This window comes from Paralichthys olivaceus, chromosome 13, assembly GCF_024713975.1.
Source record: "Paralichthys olivaceus isolate ysfri-2021 chromosome 13, ASM2471397v2, whole genome shotgun sequence".
Lineage (NCBI taxonomy): Eukaryota > Metazoa > Chordata > Actinopteri > Pleuronectiformes > Paralichthyidae > Paralichthys > Paralichthys olivaceus.
In genome coordinates, this window is record NC_091105.1 from 252,017 (window position 1) to 270,738 (window position 18,722).

Consider the following 18,722-nt stretch of genomic DNA (forward strand, 5'->3'; position numbering starts at 1 on the left):
TATGGTACAATTGAACAGCAGGGGGCGTTAATGAGAAACATTAGACTCATTTAAAATGTTTATTAAAAAGCAGCTGATTCACATCAACAGTAAATTCACCCGACTTTTTTAACCTTTTTTACAAACAACAGTTATTTACAGTTTGATTCATTAGTTTACTGAGATGAATGATCAGGTCTGTCAGAGACGGCGCCCCCTACAGGACACTTCAGTCTTCTGTGGTCTTCAACCCACCGAAAATTCTGACATGTCAGAAATGTATCGGCACACGTGACGGTGAGTCTGGAGCGTTGAGTTGCTGCTCGATCGCCCTGTAGACCGGACGACACACAACGATGCTGAAAAAATTGTATGACTCAAAAATTTGGGGTAAAAACTGGCTAAAATCGTAGAGTGTGCGCTCAACCCGTGAACAAACTGCCACTCGATTCTCCAACAAACAGACGGACATATAAAATATTGAAAAACGCTGGTGAGATGTGAGTCCACAGAGTCGTTTGAGTCTTTGAAAACAGCTGCTGGACGGAGTGTGTTCAGTAAATAGCCTCGTCCATGTTGTCGTCACTGTCTCCTCCAAACTCCTCTCCGTTATCAAAGTACGACATGATGTAGTCGGTCTCCTGCAGACAAACACAAAGTGTTTGAACACGAGTGGATCATAAAAGTACATCTAACAAACCTCACTGATCACGAGTAGTGAGGGTGAACTGGGGACATCTGGTTTCTGTCGAGGCAGCGATCTATGAACCCGCTGGTGAGCACCAGCAGTGAAGAGAGATGGAGGCGGAGCTGCACAGCAAAGCTTTCAATCCACTGGTCTATCTCCACCCCCACCCGAGGTCACATGACATTTATTTAGCTGTTCTTTAATCCAGAGCGACTCACAATGAGAGCATCAACCACGAGGGGACAAACCCAGAACAACAACAACCATGAAGTGAAATAAGATACTTCTTATTATATATATATATATATATATATATATATATATATATATATATATATAGATGATGATGTCGTCATCTTTAGAACCGAGGTGTAGTCAGAACAGATGTGTCTTTGTTTTCTGCGTCAGGTGTGAGCTTAGAGACTACATATCCCATCAGGCCTGGGGACGCCTCAGGATCCTCCCACAAGAGCAAGACGTCTCTGAGCCTGTTCCCTCAACGACCTGAACCAGATTAATGGACAGATCTGATTAAACACCAATATTGATAATTGAGCAGTTTTACTCACCTCTCCAAACTCCTCTTCATCGTACTCCTCCTCTCCCTCAGCCTCCTCCTCCTCCTGTTTCTTCTTCTCCTCTCCCTCCTCCTCCTCTGAGCTCCCCTGCTGCTCCTTCTGCTCCAGACTCTTTAAGGTGGAACCAACAAAGGTGGAAGTGACAGTTAACGTGTTTAAGGTGGAAGTGACAGTTATCGGAGTTAAAGGTGGAAGTGACAGTTAACGTGTTTAAGGTGGAAGTGACAGTTATCGGAGTTAAAGGTGGAAGTGACAGTTAACGTGTTTAAGGTGGAAGTGACAGTTATCGGAGTTAAAGGTGGAAGTGACAGTTAACGTGTTTAAGGTGGAAGTGACAGTTAACGTGTTTAAGGTGGAAGTGACAGTTAACATGTTTAAGGTGGAAGTGACAGTTATCGGAGTTAAAGGTGGAAGTGACAGTTAACGTGTTTAAGGTGGAAGTGACAGTTAACGTGTTTAAGGTGGAAGTGACAGTTAACATGTTTAAGGTGGAAGTGACATTTATCGGAGTTAAAGGTGGAAGTGACAGTTAACTTGTTTAAGGTGGAAGTGACAGTTAACATGTTTGAGGTGGAAGTGACAGTTAACATGTTTAAGGTGGAAGTGGCAGTTAAGGTGTTTAAGGTGGAAGTGACAGTTTACATGTTTAAGGTGGAAGTGACAGTTAACATGTTTGAGGTGGAAGTGACAGTTAACATGTTTAAGGTGGAAGTGACAGTTAAGGTGTTTAAGGTGGAAGTGACAGTTTACATGTTTAAGGTGGAAGAGACAGTTAAGGTGTTTAAGGTGGACCAGCAGGTTATTGATGAATGTTTGTTCACCTCCAGTTTGAGCAGAATCTCCTCCTTCTCCTTTACTTGTCTCTTCTGACCTGATGGAACCAAGCGACTGACCGACACACCTGAGGAAGACAAGTCCATCCGCCCATCAGACACCACACTCCACTTGAAATATATATTACTGACACAAGAGTTTAATCACATTACTGTGTAATCAGATTACTCTGAGTACAGACCGTCTCTGCGAGGCTTCCTGACGACTCTGAGCTCTCTGGGTAATCTCTTCCAGTCTGAAACAACCAATCAGAAAGCACCACCTGTCAGACTCTCTCTTGCTCTCATTGGACGACAGGATTGTAGCGCCCTCCACTGGTCACAGTATTGAGCTTACAGCTGAATGTTAAAGCACAAATCAAAGGATCAATAAATATGTATTGATTTGACCTGGAGTCCAGTCGATCAGACTGTCCGTCTGCTCCGAGCTGTGATATTTATCAGAGTACCTCTCCACATCTGTGCAGGAAACAAAAGACTTTCACAACGAAGCTTATGATTCAAACATGTTTCTCTATGAAATTCATATGGATTATTAGAATCTGTGAGCTTTAAACCATGTTAGTGAGGACGTGTATGCTGTGACCTCTGACCTCTGTGAGGGGCAGCTGGTTGGATGAAGCAGGGCAAACTCCTCATGGCTCCTCTGAACTCCTGTTTGAGAGCCAACATATACTCCGCCTCCTCGCCAGCCGCCAGGGGGAGGGGCTTGTTCTCCATTGCCTGGACAACACACACAAACAGTTGTCTACGACTCCCAGAATGCACTGCTGTCAGAAGCACTCATCTAATGAAGAATGTCTCACAGAGCATGTGATACTGATGATTCATCTGTTAAAGTTTGACAAGTTTTTTAAATTCTGAATCTGTATTATTACAGATTACAATCACAGACAGTTTGACTGACAGCAGAGCTGAGGATCAAACTGTTGAATAATACAAATCAAAAGGAAAGAAACAGTTCCAGCTGCTAAATTCAGGAAGAACATCTGGGATTGTTTTAACTTTTTCTTTGCTTCACTTACTGATACTGATGTACTGGGAGTGTTAGCGGAGGAGAACCACACATTCTTAAGTACTTTGATCCTTTAAGAAGTACTTGGGGGTATAGACCTTGTGACAGCCCCCCCCCTCTCTCTCTGGGACTCAAACACTCACCAAAGTGGCTCTACACTGTTATACACTCTCCTTAAAGGGACGGATAAGAGAAGTTTAAACAACGTCTGGTTGGTTCAGTTGATCTCTAACTCAGTCAGTACGTCTCAGTCTCTCTGTCTCCAGATCCCCCTGTCTCCTCCTGTCCCCAAAACAACAAATACACTCAGTCAGGTCCTGAAAATATGTCCATGTGTTTTTATTGAGTAGTGATGTCAGAGGTTTCCGTCACAGTGTGTCCTCAGTAGGGCTGTCAACGAATATTCTAAATTCGAATATATATTGGAATATTAAAAAAAACCGAATATTCGATTGTGAAAATTAATATTCGACTTTGGAAAAAAACACAAGCGGCTGCTTGTCGAGTGGGCGCACTGAATGACAGGTCAGGGACAGGAGTTGCACTTGCACAGCGTCACTCTTCTGAAAGTGAGACGCGACCAGGGTTTCCAGGCGGGTGGATAAAAGTTTGGGCTGGTTTCGGATCGGTTCGGTTCGGCGGAGTGTTGTGGCCGAAACACGGGCACTTCAGATCCTTCTCCCTGCGACCTGCTGTTCAGCAGGCAGCAGTCTCACTCACTCAATCACTCACATACACACACACACAGCTCTGGCTGACGTGCCTCCTAAACTCGCAGCATACACTCCCGCTACCTTCAGCTCATGTCAGCCACAGAGACCAGTTATTACCTTTACAGTCTATGGTTATTACCGACCGTTATTAACAGATTGTTTATTTAAATCAGTGTGCGCATCGCGCATAGAGAGAGAGAGAGGGGGGCGAGCGACGGAGCGGTCTTTTTTTATGGTCTTAGTTTTACGGTTAGTTCATTTACTTATTTTGTAATGTGTAGATATGTTTTATGTTAAAACTGAGATAAAAATACCTATACAAGTAGTTATGTCTCGTTGTATTAGTTTGTCCTCCTGTTATTGACATGATGTGCATGCGCATATATTCGAATGGTTCAAACCTATGTGTTTTTTTAGAGAGAATATTCGAACGTCATTTTGGAGCAATTTTGACAGCCCTAGTCCTCGGAGACATTGTGTCCTCAGAGACATTGTGTCCTTAGAGTCAGTGTGAATCAGGAGACCTATACTCCACCTCCTCTAATTTCTATAATGTGATAATTTGATCCTCGTTGTGAAATATGAGGCTCTGCTGTCAGTCAAACTGTCCATGTCTGTGATTGGTCATAGACAGTAAACTCCGACCCTTTTATGTGCACACACTCAGATCTTGATGAGGAAAACCTGAGTTAACTTAACGAGTTGATGATAACCAGCGTCGTGTGACAACTTAGCCTGTCTGTGATTGTTAGGTTAAGTTGAGCTGGATAAAGAAATCCTGGATTTCTTGAACTCACTTCGTAGAACAGACGTCAGGTCCTGGTGTCTTACCGGGAATGCAGGTGTCGGCTGCTGGATGGTCGGAGGTAAACTGTCTCCTCTGTTGATGCCGACAGCATCCACACTGAAACTCATCATCCTCCGACCACGACCACGACCCGCCATCACAGCTGCTCCTCAAACCAGATCAGCTGCCGCAGGATGTGAGTCCTGACTGCACAGAACATCAAACTGATGAGATTTCAATGTGATCTTCATAGAACATGTGTGACACGTGTGGGTTTTATATCTAATATTATCTAATATTATCATATCATATCTAATATTGTTGCTCTCCTGTTCCACACTGTGGATCGTGTTTACAGAACCTGTTGTTGATTTCAGTACGTATCAACAACAACAACAACAATATTTAACACGTACACACGTTAATGTTCAGGTCAAAGAGTTTCTAAAGTTGAACACATTAAAAACGTGATACTGTGTAATACAGTGTATCCTGTTAGCATCAGTAGAACGTTTAGCAGTTAGCTGCTCTGTATTAGGATCACCTACATAAGCGAAACCCTGAAGCACCTGCTAGAGGTCCGCCGGTCCAGGAGCAAACAGTGGGGTGACCGATCATTTGCAGTAGCAGGTCCCAAACTTTGGAATGCACTGCCCTCTGAGCTACGCACCACCACTGACCTGCCTCTGTTCAAAAACAGGCTAAAAACATACTTGTTTGATTTAGCCTTCAACTGAAACTGAAGTTCTTCTCTCGTGTTTGCTGTTTGTGTATGTTTGATTTGCAATTGTGAAGCACTTTGGTCAACCCTTGGTTGTTGTAAGGTGCTATATAAATAAATGTTGATTGATTGATCAGTAGAACGGTTAGCAGTTAGCTGCTCTGTATTAGCACCAGTAGAACGGTTAGCAGTTAGCTGCTCTGTATTAGCACCAGTAGAACGGTTAGCAGTTAGCGGCTCTGTATTAGCACCAGTAGAACGGTTAGCAGTTAGCTGCTCTGTATTAGCACCAGTGGAACGGTTAGCAGTTAGCTGCTCTGTATTAGCACCAGTAGAACGGTTAGCAGTTAGCTGCTCTGTATTAGCACCAGTAGAACGGTTAGCAGTTAGCTGCTCTGTATTAGCGCCAGTGGAACGGTTAGCAGTTAGCTGCTCTGTATTAGCACCAGTAGAACTGTTAGCAGTTAGCTGCTCTGTATTAGCACCAGTAGAACTGTTAGCAGTTAGCTGCTCTGTATTAGCACCAGTAGAACTGTTAGCAGTTAGCTTGTGTCTGACCGTCAGGTCAACGTGTCTCCTCTTCATCAGTCAGACACAGATTTTCTGCTCAGTGAAGCATCGCACGACATTAACCATCTTTGTTTACATCCTGCTCTTCTTCTTCAGTTTGATTAAGGCGTCTAATCGGATCGTCAGCGCCACCTAACGGACTGCAGCATGAACGACATGAATGTTTTACTGATCTACAGACATCAATGATTGATTCTCCCTCTCTCCTCTCATCTCTCCTCTCATCTCTCCTCCCATCTCCTTCATCTCTCCTCTCATCTCTCCTCCCATCTCCTTCATCTCTCCTCTCATCTCTCCTCCCATCTCCTTCATCTCTCCTCTCATCTCTCCTCCCATCTCCTTCATCTCTCCTCCCATCTCCTTCATCTCTCCTCTCATCTCTCCTCTCATCTCCTCTATCCCTCCTTCATCTCTCCTCTCATCTCCTCTATCCCTCCTTCATCTCTCCTCTATCCCTCCTTCATCTCTCATCTCCTCTATCCCTCCTTCATTTCTCCTCTCATCTCCTTCATCCCTCCTTCATCTCCTTCATCCCTCCTTCATCTCTCCTCTATCCCTCCTTCATCTCTCCTCTTATCTCTCCGCTCATCTCCTCTCATCTCTCCTCTGATCTCTCCTCTCATCTCCTTCATCTCTCCTCTCGTCTCTCCTCTCATCTCCTTCATCTCTCCTCTGATCTCCTTCATCTCTCCTCTCATCTCTCCTCTCATCTCCTTCATCTCTCCTCTCATCTCCTTCATCTCTCCTCTCATCTCTCCTCTCATCTCCTTCATCTCTCCTCTCGTCTCTCCTCTCCTCTCGTCTCTCCTCTCATCTCCTCTCATCTCTCCTCTGATCTCTCCTCTCATCTCCTTCATCTCTCCTCTCGTCTCTCCTCTCATCTCCTTCACCTCTCCTCTGATCTCCTTCATCTCTCCTCTCATCTCTCCTCTCATCTCCTTCATCTCTCCTCTCATCTCTCCTCTCATCTCTCCTCTCATCTCCTTCATCTCTCCTCTCATCTCTCCTCTCATCTCTCCTCTGATCTCTCCTCTCATCTCCTTCATCTCTCCTCTCGTCTCTCCTCTCATCTCCTTCATCTCTCCTCTGATCTCCTTCATCTCTCCTCTCATCTATCCTCTGATCTCTCCTCTCATCTCCTTCATCTCTCCTCTCATCTCTCCTCCATCCTTCCATTTTTATTTGTTATAAATGTCAGATTCAGGTCGACTTCATCAGTGACCCCGCCCCCTGGTCCCTGTGGACCATGTGGATCCACCCCTCACGGAGACCACGCCCCCAGTGTCAGTCACTGTGGGCCAGTTTGAATCAGAAGAAGAAGAAGATCAGAGGATCAACAGCAGGAAGAGGAGAGGAAGAGGAGAGGAGGAGAAGAACAGGAGATTTGTGATGAACCTCTGGATGTTTCTGATGATTTGGATTTAACTCATGAAGAAGATGCGGAGCCAGACGACCACAACGATGATGATGATGATGATGATGATGATGATCTGCTGCTCAGGTCTGACATGTTTACTATGGTTATGATTATTAATGAAATGTGAAGTCATGAGGCGGATAACAGTTTAATGAAAAGACTGTGTGTGTGTGTGTGTGTGTGTGTGTGTGTGTGTGTGTGTGTGTGTGTGTGTGTGTGTGTGTGTTGAGGGTGAGGACTTTTAGGGTTTGTGTTACTTATCTAGTTGTGATGGTTAGAGTGAGGCGAGACGATGCATGATGCCAATGAGTGTGTGTGTGTGTGTGTGTGTGTGTGTGTGTGAGTGTGTGTGTGTGTGTGTGTGTGTGTGAGTGTGTGTGTGTGTGTGTATCTCTGTGTATGTGTGTGAGTGTGTGTCTCTCTGTGAGTATGTGTGTGTATCTGAGTGTTGGGGGGGGTAGGTTATTGTCGCGTCATGAAATTCACGGTCACGGTCAGAGTCTGGGCGTGCGACAATAGACCACAGAAAGAGAGGGAGGGCTGCTGAACCGAGGCTCTCATGACCTCTGACGACCTTTCAGGGTCGACAAGGATTTTAGGGATTTAGAGGTCGGGGTGACGAGGGAGGGGGGGGTGGACCGTCTGCTCTGTGATTTTAACGACCCCCCCCCATCAGCAGATCAGACCACTTACAAAGAGTTGTGTCCTCACGTCCTCATGTCCTCACGTCCTCATGTCCTCACGTCCTCATTTTTCACACAAATTCCCAACATCAGCCACAACCTGCAACAAATCCTTACTCTGCACCTTTACTCTCTTACACTTCATACTTCTACTCAGTTTCAGGTTTTGGTTCCAGAGTAACTTTATTATTTGTTTGTGAAGATTCTCAGTCATCCAGGTCATCGTATATCCAAGTGCTAAAAAACAGGTCAGGTGGATTATTTGAATCTTCTCTAACTGTTGCAACAAACTCTTGTTAGTTGAGTTCAACCTGCAGCGTCTGGATCAGTTTTGATATTTGTGTGAAAAAAAAATGAAACCATCAATCTTAGAATATCCGACTAGAGAGTGAATGTCTTTCATACGTTTGAAGGTCTTCAGCACAATTTAGGTTACCACAGATGTGATGCTAGGGACATAACTTCAGTTGTGCACCTTGGCGTCATCAGGTGTTTTGGCCTTGAAATCAATGATACAGGTTGAATTTAAGAGAACGTTGAGGCCAAGGTTTTAATCTGACATCATTTAACTAAAGCAAGTTTAGTTTCATCCAGTTCTTCATCTTTTCACACGTAAATAAATCACTTTCTGGTGAGTTTGTCTGCAGGTTCACTTCAGACCAGGACCTGAATATGAGTCCAGAGCAGATTGTTAGCTGTGCTGATTCTCGTCCAGCATGTGACCCTGAGTTGTTCATCCTGTCGGCTCAGTGTCGGCTCTCAGTCCAGTTGAACTTGAACTTGAAACAAAAGAACGTGAATGAATTTAAGTGAAGCAGCTGCAGGATGGGTGGGGGGGGGGTTGTCTGGTGTATTTCGAGGTCCTGGTGTTTTTTGGGATGGGGGGGCTGTTGTGTCTGCTTCAGACTTTTGTCATTATTGTTGTCATTCATACTATAGAGGGAGGGGAGGGGGTCTGCGGAGTTCTAGGGGAGGTTTTTGGGGGGTCAGTGCAGGGGGGGGTGACATCACAGGTTGTCCTTCTTCCACAGACCAGCTGGGGCCAGCTCAAGATGGAGGATGGGGGGGGGGGGCATTGTCGCCTGAGTGATGGGGGAGGAGGATGTGAGTGTGTGTGTTTATTTTGATATAAAATCTGTAGCTTCTGGTTTTTCTTATCACCAAATCACATTTCCCATGAGCCTTTGAAGCACCAATCACATGAGACTGATAAAGAAACACTTCTGAGCAGCGTGTGTTCGATACAGTGACACATCATCTTCATCATCATTCTCATCTTCATCATTTCACTCAGTGAGTATTTTCTGTTGTTAATAATAATGATAATAATAACAATGACATCATCCATCAGTCGAGCTGAAACTTCATTCTATTATTTTTTCTAAAGTTCCTGGATGTAAAAGCGTGTCTCCTCCTCTCAGGTGTGGGCGGAGCATCAGAGCTGGCCTTCCTCAAAGAACCCAATGATATCATTGCGGTGCGGGACCGCCCCCTAATGCTTGACTGTCAGGTAGAAGGGGAGGGACCTATCTCCATCACTTGGAGACGGAATGGTGTTCCTGTGGAATCCGGCATCAAGGCCACGGTGCTCAGCAACGGAACGCTGCTCATCAGAAACTTCTCCAAGAGACGAGAGAGTAACGAGGCGGATGCAGGAGAGTACGACTGCGCCGCCCAGAACCGCTACGGCATGTTGATCAGCCGCAAGGCCCGAGTCCAGCTCGCATGTGAGTCACTGCAAATAACATACAGAAACATACATGTAACATACAGAAACATATATATATAATGACCTCACTCCCCCCCCAGCCCTGCCTAAGTTCCTGTCTCACCCAGAGTCTGTTGCTGTGGATGAAGGGGGTGTGTCCAGACTCACCTGTCAGGTTAATGGAATTCCAGAGGCCAACATTACCTGGCAGAGAGACCGACGCCCACTGAGCACAGCGGACCCCAGGTATATTTGGAACTGTCACACTAACACATCATGCAAAATGAATAACGTGTATTAATACATGTTCTGTTCATGTATATTTACGTACAGGTACACTCTGCTCCCTAACGGGATCCTGCAAATCACCAGCGTTCAGCGAAAGGACAGTGGTTTGTTTCGCTGTGTCGCCTCAAACATCGCCAACACTCGATACAGCCACGAGGCCCAGCTGTCTGTGACTGGTAAGACCAAACTGAGAGCAAAGAGACTGACAGACCAGACTGAGGGCAGAGTCAGGTTTGATGTGGTTTCTGTGCTAATGAAGGTTTCTGGTTTCTCTGGGTCCAGTTGCAGGATCCAGAATCTACCAGGAGCCTGTCATTCTGTCTGGACCTCAGAACCTCACCATCAACATCCACCAGACGGCCATCTTGGAGTGTATCGCCACAGGGAACCCCCGCCCCATTGTGTCCTGGAGTCGCCTCGGTAACAGCTTCACCATAAAACTCAACAAACACCTGAACTCTGTGTTTTTATCACCTGATCTGATCGTGTGTGTGTCTGTGTGTGTCTGTGTGTGTGCAGATGGCCGCTCCATGGGTGTGGAGGGGATCCAGGTTCTGGGAACAGGAAACCTGATGATCTCTGATGCGACTGTGCAACATTCAGGAGTTTATGTTTGTTCAGCGAACAGACCAGGAAGTCGCTCGAGAAGAACAGCGCTCGGACGACTCGTCGTTCAAGGTGAACACACATTTGTTTACAACAATACACACATATACATCTATACACATACACACATATACACATACAGTATACAGTACACACATATACAGACAGAGATCAAGACAAAAACTGAGGAATATGAAAATAATATAAAATAAATAATGTAGTAGCTAATATGTGGAACCTGTTGAAGGTCAAAGAGAGGAGGTGAGAATAAAGTTCTGATGATATTTATATAGCATAGATAATATATATACATTATATATATATGTGTATTATGTATGTATTTACATATACATATATATTTATATGTATATATATACGTATATGTATACATATACGTATATATATACATATACGTATATATATACATATGTCATCATATATAAACACATATTCAGACAATAACATATTCACGTACGCTCCAGCTGCAGATCAGAAGGGGTGGGGTCAGAGGTCAGAGGTCACACAGGCTCATTGTGTGTCTGTGTCTCAGACTGAGCTTCATTAGAATAAGGATTAGCATGTGAAGAGTCACACTTCACAATGAGCACTTCATCCAGGCTGACACCACAACACAACCAGAACTACAACTACAACACAACCACAAACCAGAACCACAACACAACCAGAACTACAACTACAACACAACCACAAACCAGAACCACAACACAACCAGAACTACAACTACAACACAACCACAAACCAGAACCACAACACAACCAGAACTACAACTACAACACAACCACAAACCAGAACCACAACAACAACACAACCACAAACCATAACCACAACACAACCAGAACTACAACTACAACACAACCACAAACCAGAACCACAACACAACCAGAACTACAACTACAACACAACCACAAACCAGAACCACAACACAACCAGAACTACAACTACAACACAACCACAAACCAGAACCACAACACAACAAGAACTAGAACTACAACACAACCACAAACCAGAACCACAACACAACCAGAACTACAACTACAACACAACCACAAACCAGAACCACAACACAACCAGAACTACAACTACAACACAACCACAAACCAGAACCACAACACAACCAGAACTACAACTACAACACAACCACAAACCAGAACCACAACACAACAAGAACTAGAACTACAACACAACCACAAACCAGAACCACAACACAACCAGAACTACAACTACAACACAACCACAAACCAGAACCACAACACAACAAGAACTAGAACTACAACAAAACCACAAACCAGAATCACAACACAACCAGAACTACAACTACAACAAAACCACAAACCAGAACCACAACACAACCAGAACTACAACTACAACTACAACAAAACCACAAACCAGAACCACAACACAACCAGAACTACAGCACATAAGTCAACACATCCTCAGTTTTTTACTGAGTTGTTCCTCAAAGTGTAGAGAAGAAACGTTTCAGTGTGTGTGTGTGTGTGTGTGTTTGCTGTTGAACTTGACGTGTGTGTTTGCTTTTGAAATTGATGTGTGTGTGTGCGTGTGTGTGTGTTTGCTTTTGAACTTGATGTGTGTGTGTGTGTGTGTGTGTGTGTGTATTTGCTTTTGAACTTGATGTGTGTGTGTGTGTGTGTGTGTGTGTGTGTGTGTTTGCTGTTGAACTTGACGTGTGTGTTTGCTTTTGAAATTGATGTGTGTGTGTGCGTGTGTGTGTGTTTGCTTTTGAACTTGATGTGTGTGTGTGTGTGTGTGTGTGTGTGTGTATTTGCTTTTGAACTTAATGTGTGTGTGTGTGTGTGTGTGTGTGTGTGTGTGTTTACTGTTGAACTTGATGTGTGTGTGTGTCGCCTCCTTCACAAATCAACTTTATTTCTCTGTTAATGACCCCCCCCCCCCCCCCCCCCCCATTGATAAATGCTTTCTATTCACCCCCCTCACCCCTCCCCCTTTCCCCACCTGACCTCTGACCCCCCTCTGAGAGGGGCATGGGGCGGAGCATGAGGAGGTTAATGGAGGACACAGAGACTCTTTGTTACCGTGGAGACAGAGGGGAGGCGAGACAGCACCTGTCTGTCTGATGCAGGATGTGTTCAGGGGTCAAAGGTCACAGACAAGTTCAAGTTCACATGAACTCATTTATTTGTGTGTGTGTCTGTGTGTCTTCAGTCAGTGGGGGGGGGGGGGGCAGTGTGTCTTCAGTCAGTTGACCACGTCTTCTTTTGGTCCTCAGATCAACTACAGCTGATTGTTTTTATCTAATCAGAAAAGAGCTGATTGTTGTCATGGAAACAACATTCACACAATCATTGTTGTTCGACAATTTGGCTTCAAAGTAAAAGCACAGTGTTTGTTTTGTTGTTAACATCTTTTATAGTCAGCTGCATCACAGAGCTTTTATTTTGAAAAGTTGTGAACTGGGTCTGAAGGTTGTCGGTTGTTAAACAGACTGAAACAGTCGACATCAGTTCAGTAAATCACTCAAACTTCTATATAAACCACATGTGAACAATATTCAGATAAACCAGGAAGGATGAACACAAAGTTCTCTAACTTCACTCTGCACCACAGTTTATAAAAAGATCTGAAAACAAAGAAGAAGAAGAAGTATTGGAACACATGTAATATGTAATAAAATATAAAATTATGTAATATTATGTAATTTAATTTAATAAAATATAATATAATGTAATATTATTAATATAATATAATATAACATAATGTCATATAACATAATATAATTTAATATAAGAGAACACACTTTACAGACATACAACCTTACTGTATAATATGACATAATATTATATATCCTAACATATAATTTGTATACATATATGTATATATACACATAATCTCTATATTTTATATTATTATTTATGATTTATTTGTATCTAAAATATTTCTACAGTATATAAGTAAGAAATTATATCATATTTTGTTTTTTTCTAGCTCCTCCAGAGTTTGTGCAGTGGCCTCAGTCTGTCTCCAGACCAGCAGGGGGCAGTGTTGTCTTCAGCTGTACAGCGTCCGGCGTCCCTGAACCACACCTTATTTGGCTGAAGAACGGCAAACTGCTGACACCCAGCGGCAACGTCAAACTGACCAATGGAAACACGTGAGAACCTTAAAGAGTTAATTGACTGAATTTATGTCATCGAGGACGAAGAATGAACGTCTCTGTCTCCCCCTGCAGGACACTTGCCATCACTCGCATCACACCTCAGGATGAGGCCATCTATCAGTGCATCGCTGAAAACAGCGTCGGTACAAACCAGGCCAGCGCTCGTCTTGCCATCAGCCAGGGGCCCGAACTCCCTGAGGCCCCCACCGGGCTCCGGGCAACGGCCCTGAGCTCGAGCAGCCTGCAGCTGACGTGGGATCAGCCCATGGAACACGTCAGTCACATGATCATCGGATACGTTCTGCACATACGACGACTCGGAGGTCAGATGATTGTTTCCTTCTCTGTGATTGGCTGGAGACAAAAGTTGGATTTACCTGAATGTCCCCTGTGTGTCCTCAGAGCCGGACAGTGCGGAACTGCAGGAGGCCGTCAGTAAAACCACCTTCACACACCACTTCAACAACCTGGAGGAGGCCACCACCTACGACCTTTACCTGAAGGCCTACTCTGCTCTGGGAGGAAGTCAGAGGTCCAACAGCATCACAGCCACCACGCTGGGAGGAGGTCCGTCCTCGTGTACTAACACTGTCCTTGTGTCCTAACGTGTCCTAACGTGTCCTGACTCTGTCCTGACTCTGTCCTGACTCTGTCCTGACTCTGTCCTCGTGTCCTAACGTGTCCTGACTCTGTCCTCATGTATTAACACTGTTCTTGTGTCCTGACACTGTCCTCATGTCCTGACTCTGTCCCCGTGTCCTGACTCTGTCCTCATGTCCTAACACTGTCCTCATGCGTCTCTTTGTGTCTCTGTGTCTCTGTCTCTCTTCGTCTCTCTGTCTCTCTGTGTCTTTATCTTTCTGTCTCTTTCCATCCCACAGTTCCCACTTCTCCCAGTTTCTTCACGAAGGTTCTGAACCAGACGGCGATGCAGGTGTACTGGGACCTGCCGGTGCCCGGGAAGCTGGAGGGCTTCAGACTGGAGTACCGCAGGGTTTCTAACCCCAACGTCCAGGGACAGGAAACCATCCCTGCTCACATCAACACACACACAGTGTCTCACCTGGGTCAGTGTCTCTCTGTCTCTTCTCTGAAGGATCATGTGTCTTTCTCCTGAGCTCCTGAATAAATCCAGGAGAAGTGTGAGGACCCTCCACATGTTGAGCGTGTCCCCTGACCTCAGCGTGTCCCCTGACCTCAGCGTAGAATCAACCTAATTGAACTGTTAGCTCTGCTGAGGCTGCTGGTCAGAGCAGGTCCATGAGGATCTAGTGGAACTGGTTCATGTGCAGCACCAGAGTCCAGAACACATCAGACCTGATCTGTTTTTCTTGACTTCCTGTAGAACCTGCAGCGGTGTATGAAATCCAGCTGGTGGCGTTTAATGGGAATGGAGACAGTCCAGCCAACCGGCGCCTCGTGTCTCTGGACGAGAGAGGAAACACAGTATCAGGTAGGCCCTGACCCCTGACCCCTGACCCCTGACCTCTGAACTCTGACCCCTGACCTGTGTGTGTGTGTGTGTCTCTCTCAGCTGGTCCGACCTGTAACTGTGATCAGTCTGATGGATCCGTCTCCACTCTGCTGGTCGGGCTCCACAGTGGCCTCGCCTGCATCCTCTGCTGCATCATCTTCATCCTGCTGGGATACAGACGCAGGTAAGAGCTTCATCATCATCATCATCCTCATCTTCATCATCTTCATCCTCCTCATCTTCATCTTCATCATCTTCGTCATCATCTTCATCATCTTCATAGTTTTTCTATTTTCAGCCTGTTCTGTAGGAAGGCAGTGAGCTGGGATGCTCCACCCACCCTTAATGATGTCAGAGGTCCTAAAGGTCAAACACCTGAAAACATTGAGCTCAGCCAGGTAACACACACACACACACACACACACACACACACACACACACACACACACATCGGGGGGGGGGCAGCTGTGGAGAACAGCACATGTGAATAAGTTGAGTTTGAAATCAATTCTGCAGTTTCTCAAACGATTCCTGACTTTTAACTGAGTCTGTGAGATCAGTGAGAATCTTCTTTGTCTGTGGCTTCACTCCCTCCTCATCACGTTTAATCCTCATCTGGTCTCTGACGTCTCTGACGTCTCTTTGCCTCGTTGATTACCACGTTTCATTTCCTGGTAAATATTCTGTTAATTTTGACCCATCTACTCCTCCCACAGAGATGTGACTCTGCCCCTCCTCCAGTGATGGTCATGGTTGAACCAACACCACCCGTCCAGCCAATCACAGGCACTGGATAAACCTCCCCCTGCCCCCCCGGCTCCTGTGCTTCTGACAGCCTTACACCCCCCTGAAGGACACACTGAGATTAATGAAGATGATGATGTCACAGGGATGAAAACGCACACGTTCAGATGAAGAAATTCTTCTTCACACTGAAACCAAAGTCAGATTCTTTTTTCATGTAGCTCATGTGAACGGTTCCCGTGTGACATCACTTGCTGATGTTTGCTGTTGAAACCAAAACCTTTTTTCTTTGGTTCATTTTAATTTAGTCACCGTCAGTGCCGAGTTTCCTGAGACGATGAGTCCTTCAGCCGGTCTGACCAGAGACGGGCCGTCAGCAGGGGGCGTCGCTGCAGCGTGTCCATCTTCTGGGGCCCAGAGCCAAAGTGATTTATGATGTCTCTGGTCAGCAGGCGTCTGAGGAGGACGTCAACTGTCCTCTGCTTTAGCCTTTTAGTGCTTCTCACCTCAAGTCAGAACGCAGAGAAAGCCGACAGTCCCCCACCCCCACCCCCCGCTTCACCAGCAAACTACCTCCAAAGAGAGCGACCTCAGACTGGAAACACCCCGAGTCTCCTGCTGCTGGTCACCTCCCTGAAACCAAAAGGCCACTTTGTCATTTGCCTACCTCTTTGTGCCAAACTGACCCCGACCTGACCCTGAAGCCCTTCAAATCTGAATGTTGCTTGTCTGACCCCGCCCCTCGCTCTTCAGCTCTCTGACTTTGTTTTTGTTTGACACTTCCTGTCAGACTGAAGCTACTTCCTCCACGATTCAGACAAACAAAAGTTTTATTTTGTTCAGTAATTTTACATATTTACTAACTTATAACTTCAGTCTGTTTATGATACTTGTCATCATTTTGATTTGTAGTTGACAGGAAGTGACGTCAGCCACTTTGTCAGAGTCTGAAATAGTTTCCTTTAAATAAAATTCAGCTTCTGGTTCTAGAACAAAGGAAATTGATCAGATCTGAGGTCGACAAAACTGTCAAAGGGTCGACAGCCAAGAGAAAAACGTGTGAAACAGAAAAGTTTGAACAGAACGTCTTGTCACTTTTCTGTCTCAAGTTTGAAAGTTTCGATGTTTTTTTTTTGCGGAGGCAAACCACTTCCTGTCACCTGCCTGCAGGTGTTTGAAGCCTCGTCACCCGTAATTGACCTGACCTCTGACTTCTTTAGAACTTTTCTTTAGACGAGCACGTCACAGCTTCTGAAAAGTTTCAGCCAAAATTAGAAATTAAAACTTTTAAATTTAAAAGCGAGCTGATAGATGTCCAAAGATAAAAAGTTTTTGCTGTTCAAACTGTTTGTTTTTGCTCGGTTTCTTGTTTCAGAGTCGAAGAACAAACTGAACCAAAACACATGTTATATATTCAGTGAATTTTCACCATTTTTTATATTGTGACATAAAAAGCTTCGTGTGTCAGGATCCGTCTGCAAACGGTCAAAACCAAAAGAGTGAAAGAAACGCCTCGACCAAACGATCAATAATAATTATTACAACCAGAGTCTGTGAGTTCAGGTTATGGTTGAATGTCTCTACATCTTCTGTCTCTGCTGCTGACAGTGACCCCACAACCTCTTGACCCCATGACCCTGTGAACCAACAACTGTGACCCAGTGAGGCTGTGACCTCACGACACTGACTCAGATCTGTAGAGACATGTTGACATCTCTGACGTCACTTTGATGAAATGTCATTCAGTTGCCATGGTTGCCATCAAACCACAGTTACATCAAGTATCGTTTAGGTCAAATCAGGTCATGTTGTCTCAGAGTCATGTCCTCTGTCCTCACGGTCAAAGGTCGTTGGTCAGCGTCAGAGTACAACAACAGAAAATGTTTTATAAAAATGTTTTGTTGACAGAACTTGATTCTTTCAGTTCAGATTTTTCTGAGAAGAGGAAATTCTGTCAAAATGATTTTTTTTATGATTGTTACTGATAATATTCAAATTATTACATGTTTTTCCTGTTTTCAATATTTTTAACTTTTTCTTGTAGTTGAATGAAAGTGTGAAAATGTTTCTAGAATTTGATAAAAGTTGTTTTCAGCTGAAGGTCGAGCAAATGATCAACCACACATTTTACTTAATTTAACGTCATAATATGTTAAATGAAGTAATTATCACGTTACTATGAGGTCATCATCATGTTATTTCACAAACGTAAGGGTTAGAAAACCTGATGCTGCTTAGTGAATGAAGCTAGAACCAATGAGAAAAGTGAAGCTTTAATTTACTGATTTCTTTTCTCGGAAACATTTTATTTTTAATAGTGTCTAAAAAACAAAAATTTCCCAAAAGCTTTAACGTGATTTTAAACAGATTTACACCAAATAGATTTACAAACATTTACAAATGTTAAATTACATTAAATTCTGATGAAATGATTTTTTTTATTGTCACTGATTCACATCATGTTTCTGATGATGAAGATGATGAAGATGATGAAGACTATTTGTGAATATTTGTTGACACATAAAACCAAATAAAACTGATGTAGAAACTCTCTGTTCTTTATTTTTCTGTCATGTGATGGTTGATGACGGTCACATGACTCGGTGGGTCTGGAAGCTGCAGCCAATCAGAGCAAAGCAAACGGCTCTGAATAACAAACAGTACGTAAATATTTTCAGTAAATATTATTGATTAATGAAGAAGAATTAATGAATCATTGATCACATATATTTAAAATATCACAATAAATAAATTAATAAAT

At 44.2% G+C, this 18,722-nt stretch overlaps 2 protein-coding genes across 5 annotated transcripts; one reads left to right on the forward strand and one right to left on the reverse strand.

Moving 5' to 3' along the window:
• Positions 1-45: 45 nt before the first annotated feature.
• polr3glb (RNA polymerase III subunit GL b) lies at positions 46-6,013 on the reverse strand. 3 transcript variants are annotated; one of them, XM_069536775.1, is made up of 8 exons: positions 5,873-6,013; positions 4,638-4,800; positions 2,672-2,801; positions 2,469-2,537; positions 2,261-2,314; positions 2,067-2,146; positions 1,237-1,356; positions 46-620 (listed from the first exon to the last, which is right to left on the reverse strand). In XM_069536775.1, the coding sequence occupies exons 2-8, from the start codon at positions 4,749-4,751 to the stop codon at positions 534-536; spliced, it is 654 nt and encodes a 217-aa protein (XP_069392876.1). In that variant the 5' UTR covers positions 4,752-4,800; positions 5,873-6,013; the 3' UTR covers positions 46-533. The 3 variants fall into 3 exon arrangements, with proteins under 3 accessions (XP_069392876.1, XP_069392877.1, XP_069392878.1); XM_069536776.1 differs by having other exon boundaries at positions 4,638-4,796; positions 5,873-6,002; XM_069536777.1 differs by having other exon boundaries at positions 5,142-5,919.
• A 1,163-nt stretch (positions 6,014-7,176) lies between these two features.
• LOC109647285 (immunoglobulin superfamily DCC subclass member 3-like) lies at positions 7,177-18,511 on the forward strand. Of its 2 annotated transcripts, none has more exons than XM_069536766.1 (14): positions 7,177-7,385; positions 9,406-9,711; positions 9,794-9,938; positions 10,026-10,156; positions 10,263-10,400; positions 10,500-10,658; positions 13,572-13,737; positions 13,816-14,066; positions 14,146-14,310; positions 14,625-14,810; positions 15,089-15,196; positions 15,278-15,401; positions 15,516-15,615; positions 15,934-18,511. In XM_069536766.1, the coding sequence occupies exons 1-14, from the start codon at positions 7,313-7,315 to the stop codon at positions 16,012-16,014; spliced, it is 2,133 nt and encodes a 710-aa protein (XP_069392867.1). In that variant the 5' UTR covers positions 7,177-7,312; the 3' UTR covers positions 16,015-18,511. The 2 variants fall into 2 exon arrangements, with proteins under 2 accessions (XP_069392867.1, XP_069392868.1); XM_069536767.1 differs by lacking the exon at positions 7,177-7,385 and adding an exon at positions 9,082-9,277.
• Positions 18,512-18,722: the final 211 nt, after the last annotated feature.